This window comes from Syngnathoides biaculeatus, chromosome 19 (genome assembly GCF_019802595.1).
Source record: "Syngnathoides biaculeatus isolate LvHL_M chromosome 19, ASM1980259v1, whole genome shotgun sequence".
NCBI lineage: Eukaryota > Metazoa > Chordata > Actinopteri > Syngnathiformes > Syngnathidae > Syngnathoides > Syngnathoides biaculeatus.
This window is the reverse complement of record NC_084658.1, coordinates 5,968,601-5,982,798: the sequence shown is the minus strand read 5'-3', so window position 1 is coordinate 5,982,798 and position 14,198 is coordinate 5,968,601. Positions and strand designations below refer to the sequence as shown.

At 41.3% G+C, this 14,198-nt stretch overlaps 1 protein-coding gene across 4 annotated transcripts in view; it reads left to right on the top strand.

The window, feature by feature from the left end:
* Window positions 1–11,493, top strand: part of pola1 (polymerase (DNA directed), alpha 1) — a 69,650-nt gene extending 58,157 nt beyond the window's left edge. For 3 of the 4 annotated variants that reach the window (XM_061804942.1, XM_061804940.1, XM_061804939.1), the window contains exon 37: window positions 10,730–11,492. In XM_061804942.1, the coding sequence (XP_061660926.1) occupies window positions 10,730–10,866 (137 nt within the window). In that variant the 3' untranslated portion in view covers window positions 10,867–11,492. Of the gene's footprint in view, window positions 1–10,729 lie in introns of all 4 variants that reach the window. The other variant, XM_061804941.1, reaches the window with a different exon arrangement.
* The last annotated feature ends 2,705 nt before the right edge of the window (window positions 11,494–14,198 follow it).

Sequence of the window (14,198 nt, the reverse complement as noted above, 5' to 3'; positions counted from 1 at the left end):
ATCGATGAGGAAATTTGGCTCACCTTTAATCAGCATTGAATCAGTAGAATCAAATTTGTACAGTACAATACAATATGAACTTGATAGCCCTGCACAGAGTCCTCCCTCCAATCTGTAAGAACACATTTGGAAGAAAAGGTTTGGAATCCTCAGTCTACACCCCACTGCAGTTATATTTCATCTAATAAATTTCAATAGCTTTAAATTTATACACTGCATTAAAATTGTGTATTTATAATTAAACGTAGCTATTGTACAAGCAAGCCCCATACGTTATGTAGCTGATTTTTAAGTTTGTTTCTTAAGTTTTGTGAAATTGTGGTTTGTGGAAAGCCATTGGGGTTTTTAAATGCCGTAATTTTTTTTTTTTTTTTTTTTTTTTTTTTTTTTTTTGGGTGTTTGTGTGATAACTCTGCAGTACTGTCTTGAGAATTGAAATCAAGGCAGTGAAAGTGCGGTTTGAATTTAGATGTATCCATCAATGTTTCTTCACAAATACTATAAATGTAACATGGCATTAACAATCAATGGCTCAAAGTAAGCCTGTTACTCAGGCTGCTCTTAAAATATTCATCAGTGCTGCCCTATGCACACACACAGGGACAGACACCAAAGTATGGGCATTGTACATGGGAGAGAGGGGGTTAAGGGCATTCATCTCCTCGAGTCAACAGCCCCAATTTAGGAGACGGATTCAATCACACACACGTACAGAATGCAAAATGCTCCAATCACCGGGAGAACGGCAAAAAGAGCCCTCCATCGCTCTCCCCCAGCCCTTCCCTCACTGTCCACCTTTACCACTCTCTCCTCATTCGCTCTCTCTCTCTTAGACAGGCACTCGTTTGGCTGTGTTGATTGAAAACAGGTTTTAGATTTGGAGAAATGATAGGGGAAGTAATGGGCGCGCTGAAGAAAGGATAGCCCTTCTCCTGTAATGGGACATGGAGCGTATATTTCCCCCCTTGGACTCAAATAGATGCTACTCCAGTCTCTGGGTGCGCTCGGTAGGCGGAAGCCACAAGGCCTCTTTACCCATAGTTCTCCCTGATTGATGTCACTTGATTAGAAAGTGCCGCTCGACTGAGTGATTTATTTATTTGATTAAATATTTATGTATGTATGCCTGAATGCCAGGACTGTGTAGCAGTCAGGAGTGAGACAGCAGAGGTAAATATAACTTGTAATCAGTGGATGACCACTCAGGCAATGGAAGGCGCTAAAATAAAGGGATGGGACCAGTGCAGGGCTACTAACATGATTATAGCCCCCCACTTCTGCTTTCTTATTATATTTTTGCCCCAGCCTAGATGCAAAAAAGAAAAAGCATTGCCAATCACCTCTTGACTTGCCTCACTTTATTTTTCCAAGCTTTGTAGCCACTTACTCTTCCTATGTTCACGCTTGTTTTGTAAGTCACGATACAATATAATGCAACACATTATGTAAATTTTGAATTGCGAAACATCTTGGCCTTCAGGCTAGCGAGTCCTAAACATTGTTGCATGAACTGTGAAAGCTTGCTCAGTTGACAGGCCAAATATTGTACAATACAATGAAAACTATCCTGTTGTAATCGATTACGATGTCCTGAGAACTCAATTTTGTTCTTTTGTGATTTAGCTGAACAGTTTGTACTGTTGTAATGGTATTAAATCAGAATTGTATTGCCTTTTCTCAACACCCTCTTTGTGTGTAGCAATGTTTAGACCATTAGGGTGTTGTGAAAGGCATAGTACAAATTTTCTGGCTCCCTGTAACCATGCCAAACTTATAAAATATCAGATGCTTTAGTGAATCATTATCCACTAAAGGTACGAGTCATGTCTTGGTGGCAGCCAATCAGAGGCACAGTAGAGCGGGTTATTGTTCCATATTTATAAATTATACAAAGCTTTTTTTTCCAGACTTGATTCATTTTAATTGTTTTCGTAATGCCGCCTACAATGCTGGCTCTGTAGACGCAGACAACTATGACACTAAAGGAAAAGTCAATTATTTATTACATTCGCTAGCCTGTGAGCTAACTACCCTGCCTAGTGAACCAAAGAGTTAAACCACACGCTTGATCGCTATGCTATGTTTTGGGGTTGGACAGGTCTAAGTGCTTTACCATTCATTTCAATGGGGCACATTACCTCAATTTGCAAACACTCTTTTTCCTCCAGCATCCCAAACAGCAACAGGCTTGTGCCCAATTTGTCAAAGTTTTTGCTACGTGTATTGTCCTGATTTGCTGTTGAACTGCAGCCTTCTTGGAAAAGCACCATTAAGACAGAAGTGTTCCTAGTCTGTCAATTAATCATCAGGAGTTAGTCTTGACCCTCTATTATAGAATGTTTATAGGCCTGTCACTTGGGCTTTAAACTCACCATAGTTTGATTAGAGCAGGTATCTCTTATTTGCGACCAGAACTGTCCTTAAAGGAAGACTTTGGTGAAAGTAATAGCAATGCGAGCACACATTAAAAGTTAGTTGATGAGGGTACAGTGTTTCTTTTAATACCAGAGTTATGCACAGATTTCACCAAGAATCATCTCTTAATTGGAAAGGTATTATCGAAATTCCTCTCTCGTTCAGACATTCCAATGAGCCCGGCTGGAAAACTGACAGCCAATCAGCGTTTGACACGCTTGCAATGCTTCTTGTTCTGATGCGTTTCTGAAGAGTTGGTTTAGATGTAGAGAATATACATATCACATATTGTGTGGTGAATAGTATTCAAAAAAATGGTCCCTAGAGAAGATGGTGTTTACGAAGAATATCACTACGTCATATGTTGCGGGCTTGGTGCAGGTCCGCATGTGTGTTGTGTGGGTAAGATGGAATGCGCTTTATAGCTGCGCCACTGTGCTGCCTCATAAAGTATGTTGTTGCTTACACAGTACCAGAACGAGAGGCTTTAGCTAAGCGGCTAATTAATTGTAATGGTTAGATGCGTGCAAATTTCCCCGGCTGCTGAACGAGCCTCAACAATGACAGCCACATCTTTATCCTGTCAGGTTGACCCCACAGGAGGTTAAAGAAGGAAAAATTTGGGTGCGTTTTCTCAGTTTTGTTGCAGTTTGGTGCACAACACCTTAGCATCTTGGCCTAGTTAGAACGAATGTTCTGTAATGCTAACTACCAGTGGCGTCAGGGGCTTTTCTTCCAAGTCTGGCTGTGAAAGCTGGCACATATCCAGATTTTGCTTGGATTTCAAAAATGTTCTTTATTTTCAATTTTTTTTCAATTAATCTCCAAAATATATGTAATAATAGTATTACTTCACATTGGTGGGTTTATTGTACATGGGAATTTTGGGCAAAGTCTTTCTTTAAAAACAACTTCAACTTTAAACCACACCTCCTTCACTCACTTTGTACTGGAAAAGAGTGATGACAAACAACACAGTTAAGAGGATAACATTGACCTTCACTGTGTCTCTGTCATAACACTTCCTGTTCCGATGATTTTTGTCATACAAAGAGTAGATGCTATTCTCATTTTCTCTCATGTTGATTTTCCAGTTATGGCTGTGTTCCACCAACAACAGTTGACAGAATCAGCCAAAGTACTATGACAACCGTGCATGCACATCTTCATGCTGTTAGAAAGTATAGGTTTAAGGTGTTATCCTCTGTCCTGTGGCAGTAATACCACATATTACTGTATTACACACCCAGGGGACACATTGCTGCAATTACAGGGATGAGACATGCAATTCTATTCTTTGTGTAGAATGCTGTTGGTGTGAGAATGTGTGCATCCACTATAGAATACTTTGTTTTTTCCTCATGCAACATTTAATTGTATCTATAAAAGTGCTAGGGGTAGTGCTGGTAAATTCTATAATTGTATTGAAAACACTAAAAAGACCTTGGCAGAGGAAAGAAAGGCTTTTCCTAAACTGTTCTGAACAATCCTGAATGTCATATCTCTATGTTGTGACAAATTTCAGTTCGTTCATAATATGTAAAAAGTCCCATCAGTGAATTTGAAGCCCCTGATTTCTTAATCAAAGCCTTATTTTATACCACTTCCTGATCACGAACATTTTAGTCAATAGTATACACTGAATTATGTATGAAATTTCCCATAAGCTAGAAACAATTTCTTTAAAATCACAAGTGCCAACAATATCATATTCTTGGTGATTTTACAGACAACAATAAACTATATCAAACTGCTTTATTACAATTGAACAGACAGACAATAGGCGAATGGCGTTCTCATTCAGTGGCCACTTTTATATTCTTGGATTTGCAGATTCTGAATGCATTCAAATATGTGTCGATATTTTTTATTTGTACTCAGGGAGCACAGCACAATAGACCACATTGACGTACAATGACTGCCGATTGAACATGATCTTGGAACGAGCGTCTTATCTACATGTGCATGGCGTTTTTGTGTCTGATTGCTGCAGTTGAGTAAAACATGGAGGTAATTTTTGCCGCGGCAGGAGAGCTCCTAATAGATTATGCACACACCACCGGCGCTCGCTCGTGAAAACACGCCGCCCATCCCTTGGCATCTCATATTGACGTGTTCCAATCATTTCTTGTCACTTTTCGTCTTTGCATCTGTTGCTTTTTCTACTCCCTCCACATCTTTGAGAATGGGCAGCATGATTGCATGTGAGCCATAATGTAATTTTGACGCATTGATAAAACTAAAATTGTCTTTGAGCTGCACTATTCTAATGGTCCCTTTTACCGGCTTCTGGATTCGGTCCTCCCACTCTCCCTCAGCCCCTCTTGATCTTCCTTTCCCTCTTTCGCGTCCTCATTCTCTCCACCTTCTTCCCTCTCCTCATCCTCTCTTTCCTTTCTGCAGCATGGCAAAGTCCGTGGGTGCGATTGTCAAATCAATTATTCATTCTGTGCAATTACACTCACACAAAGAAGTTTCCCCCGTGCTCCGAGTGGTGATTAAATTAACTGCTATTCCAGCTGCCCGCCACCACCAGCCTAATAGAATATTCATGTAGGCGGCCAACATGATGGCCGATCTCCATTAACTTCATCATGCTCACTTAATTACAGGCTTGTTATTGTATTTACACCTAGTTAGAGCGTGCAGAGCCCTGACATCCTCGTGCCCAGTGCCGCTAGAGTGTGCATGGCTGTACGGCAACACCTTAGTGAATATAACCCCGATATGCTTACTTTGTGTGTGTGTGTGTGTGTGTGTTGTGTGTGTGTGTGTGTGTGTGTGTGTGTGTGTGTGTGTGTGTGTGTGTGTGTGTGTGTGTGTGTGTGCGCGCGCATGTATTTCTGTGCCGAATTTTGTAAGGACGGTTCAATGTTTTTGAATGAGGATAATTGTCAATTGAATCATGACGCAATGCATGGGAAAATGGAATGCAGGCATCAGTTATGGGAATTTTTGTTACAACCTTGCTGACCTCCACCAAGGCACAATATTATTAAAGCACTTACATGGGAACAGAAATTCTGCAATCCAATTAAAAAAGTGGGATTAATTCTTTCATTTTCTCTATAGGTAAAAAAGAAAATGTTAAAGGTTTCTCAATAATTATTATTATTATTATTATTATGTTCTCAAATGTTTGCCTTAGCTCTAAATGAGGAGGTGTCTAAATTAATGCATCACCCAGTTAAACAAATCAACGCCTTGGTGTTTGTTTTTTTTTTTTTTTTTTTTTTTTTACTGCAGGCTACATTTGCAGCAAGTACAGTTTGTTTCTGCTGTGGAGGCGAGAGGCGGATAGTTACATGAGCTCTGAAAATTGAGTGAAATCATTGCAACAAGATTGTATGTAACTTGCTAGTGAATTCACCAAACAAAATTGTTAACGCAGTGGAGTGTTTTCTGTGGGGACTGTCGGTACAGGGGGTTCTTGTTTTTTAAATATTTAGGTTGAAAAACTCAGTAGTCACCAAGTCAGAAATGAAGTAAATATTTGTCCCAATTACAGGCCAACAAAATAAAACAATCAGATGACAACTGGTAAAAACAGAGCTAACTGAACATGCCTTAATGTGGTGGATAACGACGTAGTCTTACGCTGCTGCGCAAACTGAGTACACATTGTGCTTCGTTTCTTACTTGGAGATGTTAGGCTGTACTAGGGATGACTGGTTTGAAAAGAAACAAGTCCATCCATCCATCCATTTTCTACAGTTTATTCGGGGTCGGATCATAGGGGCAGTAGAGACGCCCAGACTTCCCTCTCCTTCACGTCATCCAGTTCTTCCAGGGTGATCCCGAGGTGTTCCCAGGCCTGTCGAGGGAAATAGTCTCTTCAGTGTGTCCTGGGTCTTCCACGGGGTCTCCTCACGGTGGGATGTTCCTGGAGGAGGTCTTCAAAGTATTCTCCACACCGACTCACAACGTCCCGTCTAAAGGTCTGCAGCGCCCCATCGCCACTATACAAAGTGTTGGTGGTGCACTGCCTCCCCATTCTGAGACACGGAATGGTGGACCAAAATTTCCTCGAAGCCATCCGGAAGTTTTTCTCCAATGGCTTCACCGAGCTCTTCCCATGTCAGAGTTTTTGCTTCAGTGACCACCAAAGCTGTATTGTGCTTGGCCTGGCCACCCGGTACCCATCAGCTGCTTCAAGAATCCCACAGGCCATAAAAGTCCGATAGGTCTCCTACAGCTTGACGGGATACCTCACCTTTGGTGTTCACCAACAGGTTCGGCGATTGCTGCCACGACAGGCAAAGACCTCACAGCAACAGTCTGGTCACCCACCTCAACAATGGTGTATGCGGAACATAATCCACTCAAACTCACTGTCCCCCGTCTCCCCGAAACATGAGCAAACTTCTGTTGGAGGTGGGAGTTGACACTCCTTCTGACGAGATTTTGCCAGATGTTCCCAGCAGACCCTCACAATACATGGTGGCCTTCCACATGGAACCGGAAATCCCCCCACCGTCGAAGCCAACTCACCACCAAGTGGGGATGAGTTGACTCCTCTGCCCTTCTATTCTCCCAAATGTCGAAGACATGTGGTTGCAAGTCCAGTGACACACCAGAAAGGCAATAAGTGAACTGCGACCTAGGCTGTCCTGGTGCCAAGTTCACATTTGTTTACCCCTTATGCCTGAACATGGTGTTTATGGACTCGTCCTGACAAGGTGGAAATCAACCTCACTCACCTTGGACCTTTCTGCCATGAAAGACCCTACCAGGGGCATGAAGCCCCTTACAATTTAGCTACTAGGATCATTAAGACACACAAACAACTCCACCACAATAAGATGCTGACTCAAAATGGGGGCAACTACAGATATTTTAGGAAAGTTCATCTCGGCCTTCCCAAAATTTTTCCTTGCCGGAGGTTATTTGTATGGACTCTTCTACACGTCTTCTATAACTTGGTCTCAATTGTATTTTTTTTTTTTTTTTATCTTTTCACCAATCTTGATTGAGTCAGCGGCAGGGAAGAAGTGAGGGGAGGAAGAGCAATGGTGTGACAGAGAGATGATTTACCACCTTTTTAAAAATGATGACATGATTGCTTTCGCTTGATCATGCATCATCACACCCACCCCCTTCTATTAAAATAAATACTCGTGTGTCTTCCTCCCCCTTTCATGTCCGTTTGTGGGTGCGGGGGTCGTAACAGTTGCAGATGCCATTGAAGTCAACTACGTTGTGTTTGCAGGTGTGTGTGATTCTGTGTATCTTACTTTGGTTCTCATGGCCACATATTAGGCTTCTATTTATACAGCAGTCACTAATGTAGTAGGTAGGAAGAACAAGCCATAAGATAGGGACAATTTGGACAGGCATTTACAGCACATCTGTACTACTTCCTCAAGGGTCTCATTTTTACGGTACCTTTCTTTCTCAATGTGTTTTATGAACATTCTGCTACATTGGAAAAAGGATCACAGTTCTTAAAGTAGGCCTTGTTTTGATTGATTTCTTCATCTTTCTCAAAGTATCCTGGATACATAAACATAACTGCTGGTGGTGAAGGTGTCAAAGTGGTGCAGATTGCTGCATTTAGAAGAGGGTTTTGCATTTTAGGATGCTCTGATACTTTTCGCCATGGAAAATTTAGGAGCGCACCACAAAATGAAGGTTAAGGTAATTGAATTGGAACTGTTATTGGAAGAGGCAACCGCATAGAAAATATATTAATCATTCAGATAATGCCAGCGAACCATGTAAAAACTATGCTTTGGTTTGTTCGACTCGCCCCAAGTGTGTGGCAATTGGATAAACACTGAAATGCACGTCCATCATAATATTGCATTGAAACTTGGGACAGCGCACCCAGAACATTGGTAGAGGTCACCACCAATTGACCCCTCCGTGGATATTGCGCAATCCGCGTCACTGACCAATCAGAGTCCAGAGATCTGCATAAACCAAAGCCCCTTTTTGCTCCCGCCATTTTCTCAGACAACATTGCATGGTCCAGTATAGGTTTTGTTAGCGTTTTATCGCGTATTTGGGTTATTTAACAAAAAATATGGTTAAGAGGTGTAGCCACGGACTTTGTAATAATGACGACAGGTATCCTGAAAGGCTAGTTGGTGGAGTTCGATTCGTACCCTTTCCAAAACCGAAGACCCAGTACGAAAAATGCCTTCGATGGATCAAACTTTGTGGAAGACCGCATCATCAACTAAATCCATCTAATATCAACCGGAACACATATGTTTGCACAAAGGTATGCCCCATATTTGATTTTCAATACATGTCTCGTATAAATAAATGTTCTTCGCTAGCATAACACTGCTACGTGTGAACGATTGACACACTTATTCTTTGTTGAGCGATATTTAGCGATGATCGGACTGCACAAACATATTGATTTCTTGCTGGCTCGCGGCCGAAAGTTAACCAGACTGTTTGCACGAAGATATGCCCTAAATTTGATTTTGAATACATGTCTCGTATAAATGAATGAGACGTTCTCCGCTAGCATAACACCGCTACGTGTGAACGATTGACACACTTATTCTTTGTTGAGACATATTTAGTGATGATCCGACTGCACAAACATGTCGCTTTCTTGCCGGCTCGCGGCCGAAGCTTAACCAGACAGTGTTTGCACGAAGATATGCCCTATATTTGATTTTTAATACACGTCTCGTATAAATGAATGAGACGTTCTTCGCTAGCATAAAATTGCTACGTGTGAATGATTGAATGAAATCAGAAGCATGGCGTCTCTCTCAGTTAAGAATGTATTGTATTTAGAATCTATAATATATCGTTGATTTGAATGAAATCAGAAGCATGGAGTCCGTCTCGGTTAAGAATGTATTGTATTGTATTGTATTGTATTGTATTGTATTTGCCATTTTTACTGTTTGTCTTACGTCAGCGCACGTGGCGTGACGTCACTTCAGGAGGCGTGGTTAAGTGCCCTGTACGAATGGGTCAATTGTCTGTGTGTGCTGAAATAAACCGGACCAAAGTAATTCAGAGTTAAAAGGAGTTTTGTCGTCTGTGATATGGCATGACTCCTTCTTGTGACTGGATGCATGTCAGCACATAGATAATTCAGTAGATTTTACATTGCTGAATATATGTCACTATCATTTTTGTTGGTATTTTTAAAATGTTCACAGGGACAGAAACATTCAACCGTGGCCTCTCATTTTGTCTGAGCTACAGTGGCACTGCTGTGTACACACCTTTTTAGAGGTGCTATTGAAAAGACTAAAAGTTATAATTGTAAGACGACAGTAAAAATTGTTGTTTTACTGGCATTCTTTAGAGAGAGGAAAAATGTTTGGTAACTTAAGCGGATGCCACATAAGGCAATAGGAGTGTGAATTTGATTTCTCCCAGCAAATCAAACACAGGGTGGTCACGGCTATAAAGTTATTAAGTATACAGCAAGAGAAAAAATTGTGATGTCACGTAACACCATGCGTTCATCTGCAATTATTTCCATGCAATCAGAAAAGAATGGAGCAACATGAGAACCTAACGGTGTAATCAGATGAACGCTGGACCGAACATGTTCTTAATTGCGTTGTCTTCAGCTCCTTCAGCTGCGCTATTATACCGCTTTGGTCCAATAGTGTTATTACTGGGTTTTATGACACTTGATGCACACTCCTCACTTGCCGTATCGTTGGGAGGATTTGGCAAATGGCAGCTATCCCATCAGAGATGGTATCAATCATCTCACAGTGGCCCACCTGAGGGGATAACACACAAGGTATCGAGTTAACTCTCTCACTGTACTTCTGTATCGATTCACTTGTTCCTGTGTGCTTGCGCCGCCATCGAACGTTCAGTCCAAGTCTTTGATCTCTATCCTGACCCTAAAAGCCTTATGAGGAGATAGCAAAGCATCTCCTGGTAAATACTCATTCAGGAGATGTAATATTTACTATGTGCTGTCACTGAGTTGCAATTTTTTTTCTTAAAAAATGTTGAGAGTTGGCTATTCAACTTATTTTTGGAATCTTTTGCATCACAGAATTGAATAGGGGAAATTATTGTTATGGTACGGTTATTTTTTTTCCATCTGATTTTCTTAATCAATTATATATTTGTAACATTTGTTTATTTTTATTTCTCATCTGTACAAAAACACAAACATTAAAAAGATGTGGCCACAGTTCAAAATGTTGACATGATTGAGAAAAAAAATCAATGTGCCATTTCGATTCATCACATAAAAAAATGTCACATCTTAAAATAAATCTTGTGCAATAAAATTGTTGTTGGCCGGTGTAATTGATGTTTGCAAATGCATTTCCATCTTTTTTTTTTTTTTTTTTTTTCCCTCTTTTAGCTCGTGCTGGCTGGTGGAACAAAGAGAAGGAGGTGTACCGGAAGCTGAAGGAAGTCCCGGAGAAAGTGCTCACCACCAGTGGCTACTCTGAAATTAACCTAGCCAAACTCTTCCAAGCCTTCTCCTCCCTCAAGTAAAAATGCCATCTGGGATTATCTTTCTTTGTGCATCTAATGGTTCTGGTAGACATTTTTAAAGCCCAATCAATCGCACCTCTCATGGTATTGACACCCCACCCCCCACCCCAACTCCCCATCATCCAGACGAAACAGGCGAGTAATCACATCAGAATGACAGGCTACGGACTTACCTCCCCTTGTGTGTGCGTGCAAAAAAATGAGTTACCTCCAGAGAAGCTCAGTATAGTCCAAAAGCCTCTAATTAAATAATGATGGCGACCTCAGCCACTCGTAGTACTGGATGCCTGAAACCAATGAACACTTGTTCTGATTACCTCCATTCATCGTCCATGTGTGTCTGTGTCAGGATGACAAAGGACGCAGGAGTTGACTTGTATGAGGGGAGGCCACATATGTAGCCGTCCCCTCACTCTTTTGTCTCGCTATCGAACAGCAATTCTTCTCCTCCGCCGCCGCTGTTTAACCATTTTCATCCCGTTTCACTCTTCCTCCTCACTCCGCCCCAACTTGTCAGACTGTCACCTCACATTCTGTTTTTAACGCTCGTCATTTTCTCTTAGTATTGTAATTACTAGACTCGTCGGTGTTGTCGTTTTTCTATTGTTGATAAACTGTTTGATACTGAAATAATAAAAAGATAAGTAAATGTGGTGTTTACCTTGTCATTTGGGTTGTTGTGGCGTCTTTCAAAATGGACTCATTGGTCACAATATTGGGTAAACAATGCTGCTACAGCATGAAATACTTTTGATTGAAACTGTGAAGGAAATGAAATCTTTTTCTGTGTACACCTCTTCGTGATATGTTGACCTGTGCAACAAAAATCATAGCTCTAAATTTTGCTACGTTAATACCTCAACTTTCACCTGTCAATCAAATATCACTAGTACAACCTGGAAAAATGGATGCTATATTGTCTAGCATCTTTTTTATGCCTTACTCCTCCGTCTCTGTGTGTGAGTTGCGCGCACTCAGTTGACAACGAGGCTCTCTAAAAGTGGCCACACTTGATGGCTATCCGAATGGAAAAGGCATAGGTAGCTAACTAATTGCTCTAATCTCTTTTCTCGGCCTAATGATCTAAATGTGTCCTGTGGTCCAGTGGTCGAGAATCAGTGCATTAGAAGCAGCTCTCATTTTGATGCAGTGCTTTTGTACACAACTCCACTGCATCTACACTAATACCTACAACTTTGTCACTCACTGAGCATTGTTTTCTTCGATACACCTTTTGTATTGGATGTCATTAGACTGAGTGTGTACCTAATGGTACAGTACTGCATATTGTGGGTATTCCCCACAATCAGGTTGAATTTCCTGTTTTCTGGTTAAAGTTCAGTCCAAGTGTTCTGGCATTTCCCAGCAAGAATTCTTTAATACAGTCAATTGATTTTCTGTTCCAACTCCATCCTGCTGTTTGCATTCCTATAAATACTGCCTGCCTCGCAAATCACTTGAAGCCATTGTGACCTGCAAAGGCAGCTTTAAGTGGCGCGAGTACTTAAACTGCGTTGCACAATGACTCGAACATGCTCCATGCGAGTGAAAGGAAACTTTCGATATTTATGTGAGTCTGCATTCTCCTCCAGCTGTTCAGCCTGCTTCAATTTTTTTTTTTTTTTTTTTTTTTTTTTTTTTTTTGGTCACTGGTTTTAATCAGTCACATCTCTCAGCCGAGACCTGCTATTCTCACTAGCAGCGAGGGCCTTGTTTTGTACCGGTCTGCCGTAAACCAGTCGAATGGAGTCCCTCGCATTAATTCGACCTCGCTAAGCTAATAAGGTCGAACAAGTCTCTTTGTATTGTGGCGTTAAGCTTTATTGCTTGTCGTTATGACCAGCGATGGACAAGGTAGGCTTTGATGAGGGAATTAGTCCTCCATTCTCTGGCTGTTATTCATAGCGCACTGGAACTACAAGCAGCCGAGAGGGTGTCAAAAGGAGAGCTGGTCCTATTGCAAAGTGTCTCCCTTGTTAGAACTGAAAGAGCGGTTATGAGACGATAAACCGCTTAATACACTGAGCTAATTGGATGAGAGCAAGGGAGACGAGGAATTAAGGGGCAACCCGAGAGGGGAGCGGAGTGCCGTGGCCCCCGCTATTCAACTCTTTCACGGGGCCTGGGGAGGGGAGGCAACGTAGGGGAACGTGGGCTGTTCATCAAAGCGCATTGGAGCTTCTCTCCCAGCAACTGACTGAGTGAGGACTGATCCGACTGAGGCTGTGGAGTGATTGGGCCTATTCTCCTATGCTTGGGACGTGGTGTGATAAATGAGGGCCGGAGAATCCAAATCAGGGGCCAAATCAAGTCCGCAAGTAGCTGAGGGAGGGGAGGGCATGGGTTGAGGTAAGCGAGGCATCCAATTGGAGGGACACCTACACAATTCTGTGTAGCAAGGGAGTAGGGGGCAAGGAGGGTGGTCGACCCGGGAGCATTATTTGTTTGGTGGCAGGATTTTTAATGTTTTTTTAAAATAGTTTATTTTTATATAATTTGGTCAATAATGGTAAAAACATAACACAACAACACAAATTTAATTTTGAAAATCTGTTTTTACTCCGATTGGGCCACTTATCATTGAAAAATATATTTTTATTACATTTAATACCAAAATGGCTTTACCGTTGTTTGTCTCAAATGAAATTTCACGTTTCAAACCATGTTTTCTGGATATGCTTAATCAATTATGGGATACATGGGATTATTCTCGAATTGCTAAATTGGCCTTTTCCATAGAAACTAATGAATCTCAATGTCTTTGGAGTTCCTTTTATTTTTTTATTTATAGAAATGGTCCTTTGTCACCCAAGCAGTCCTTACTGTTAATGCCACTAGAGAAAGCGTCACTGTTGCTGCAGTACGCCAGCGGGGCTTGTGATCTGAATGGCCTGGATGCGGCCGACATTTTGCTTTCAAGCAATAGCACACAGGTATGTTATTTCTGAGGTTTGTATTAATTTGTGAAAGTGTTGGAACAATTGCATGTTTTTACTATTATTAGTACTATATAAGGAAAAGAATGGAATTGGCTTTATGCCTCGTTAGGATCCTTTACCCACTTGTATCTGGTGAGTTTCAAGGACAACACATCAGTGGCTACGAACTTGTTTTTACACATACACTTGAATTATCTGTTATGCAAGAAGTCTGTCACTGGAAAATTGATTACTTGAAAATAGGATTAATAAGCACCGCATCTCAAGTAGATGCATTTTTTTATTTTTTACTTCTCAGGGGGAAAAACTGGAGGTTGTGATTACATTTCCCACCATGCGTCGTGATCATTAACACAAACACTCTCCACCTGCTGAGCAGACCTGGCATCTGTA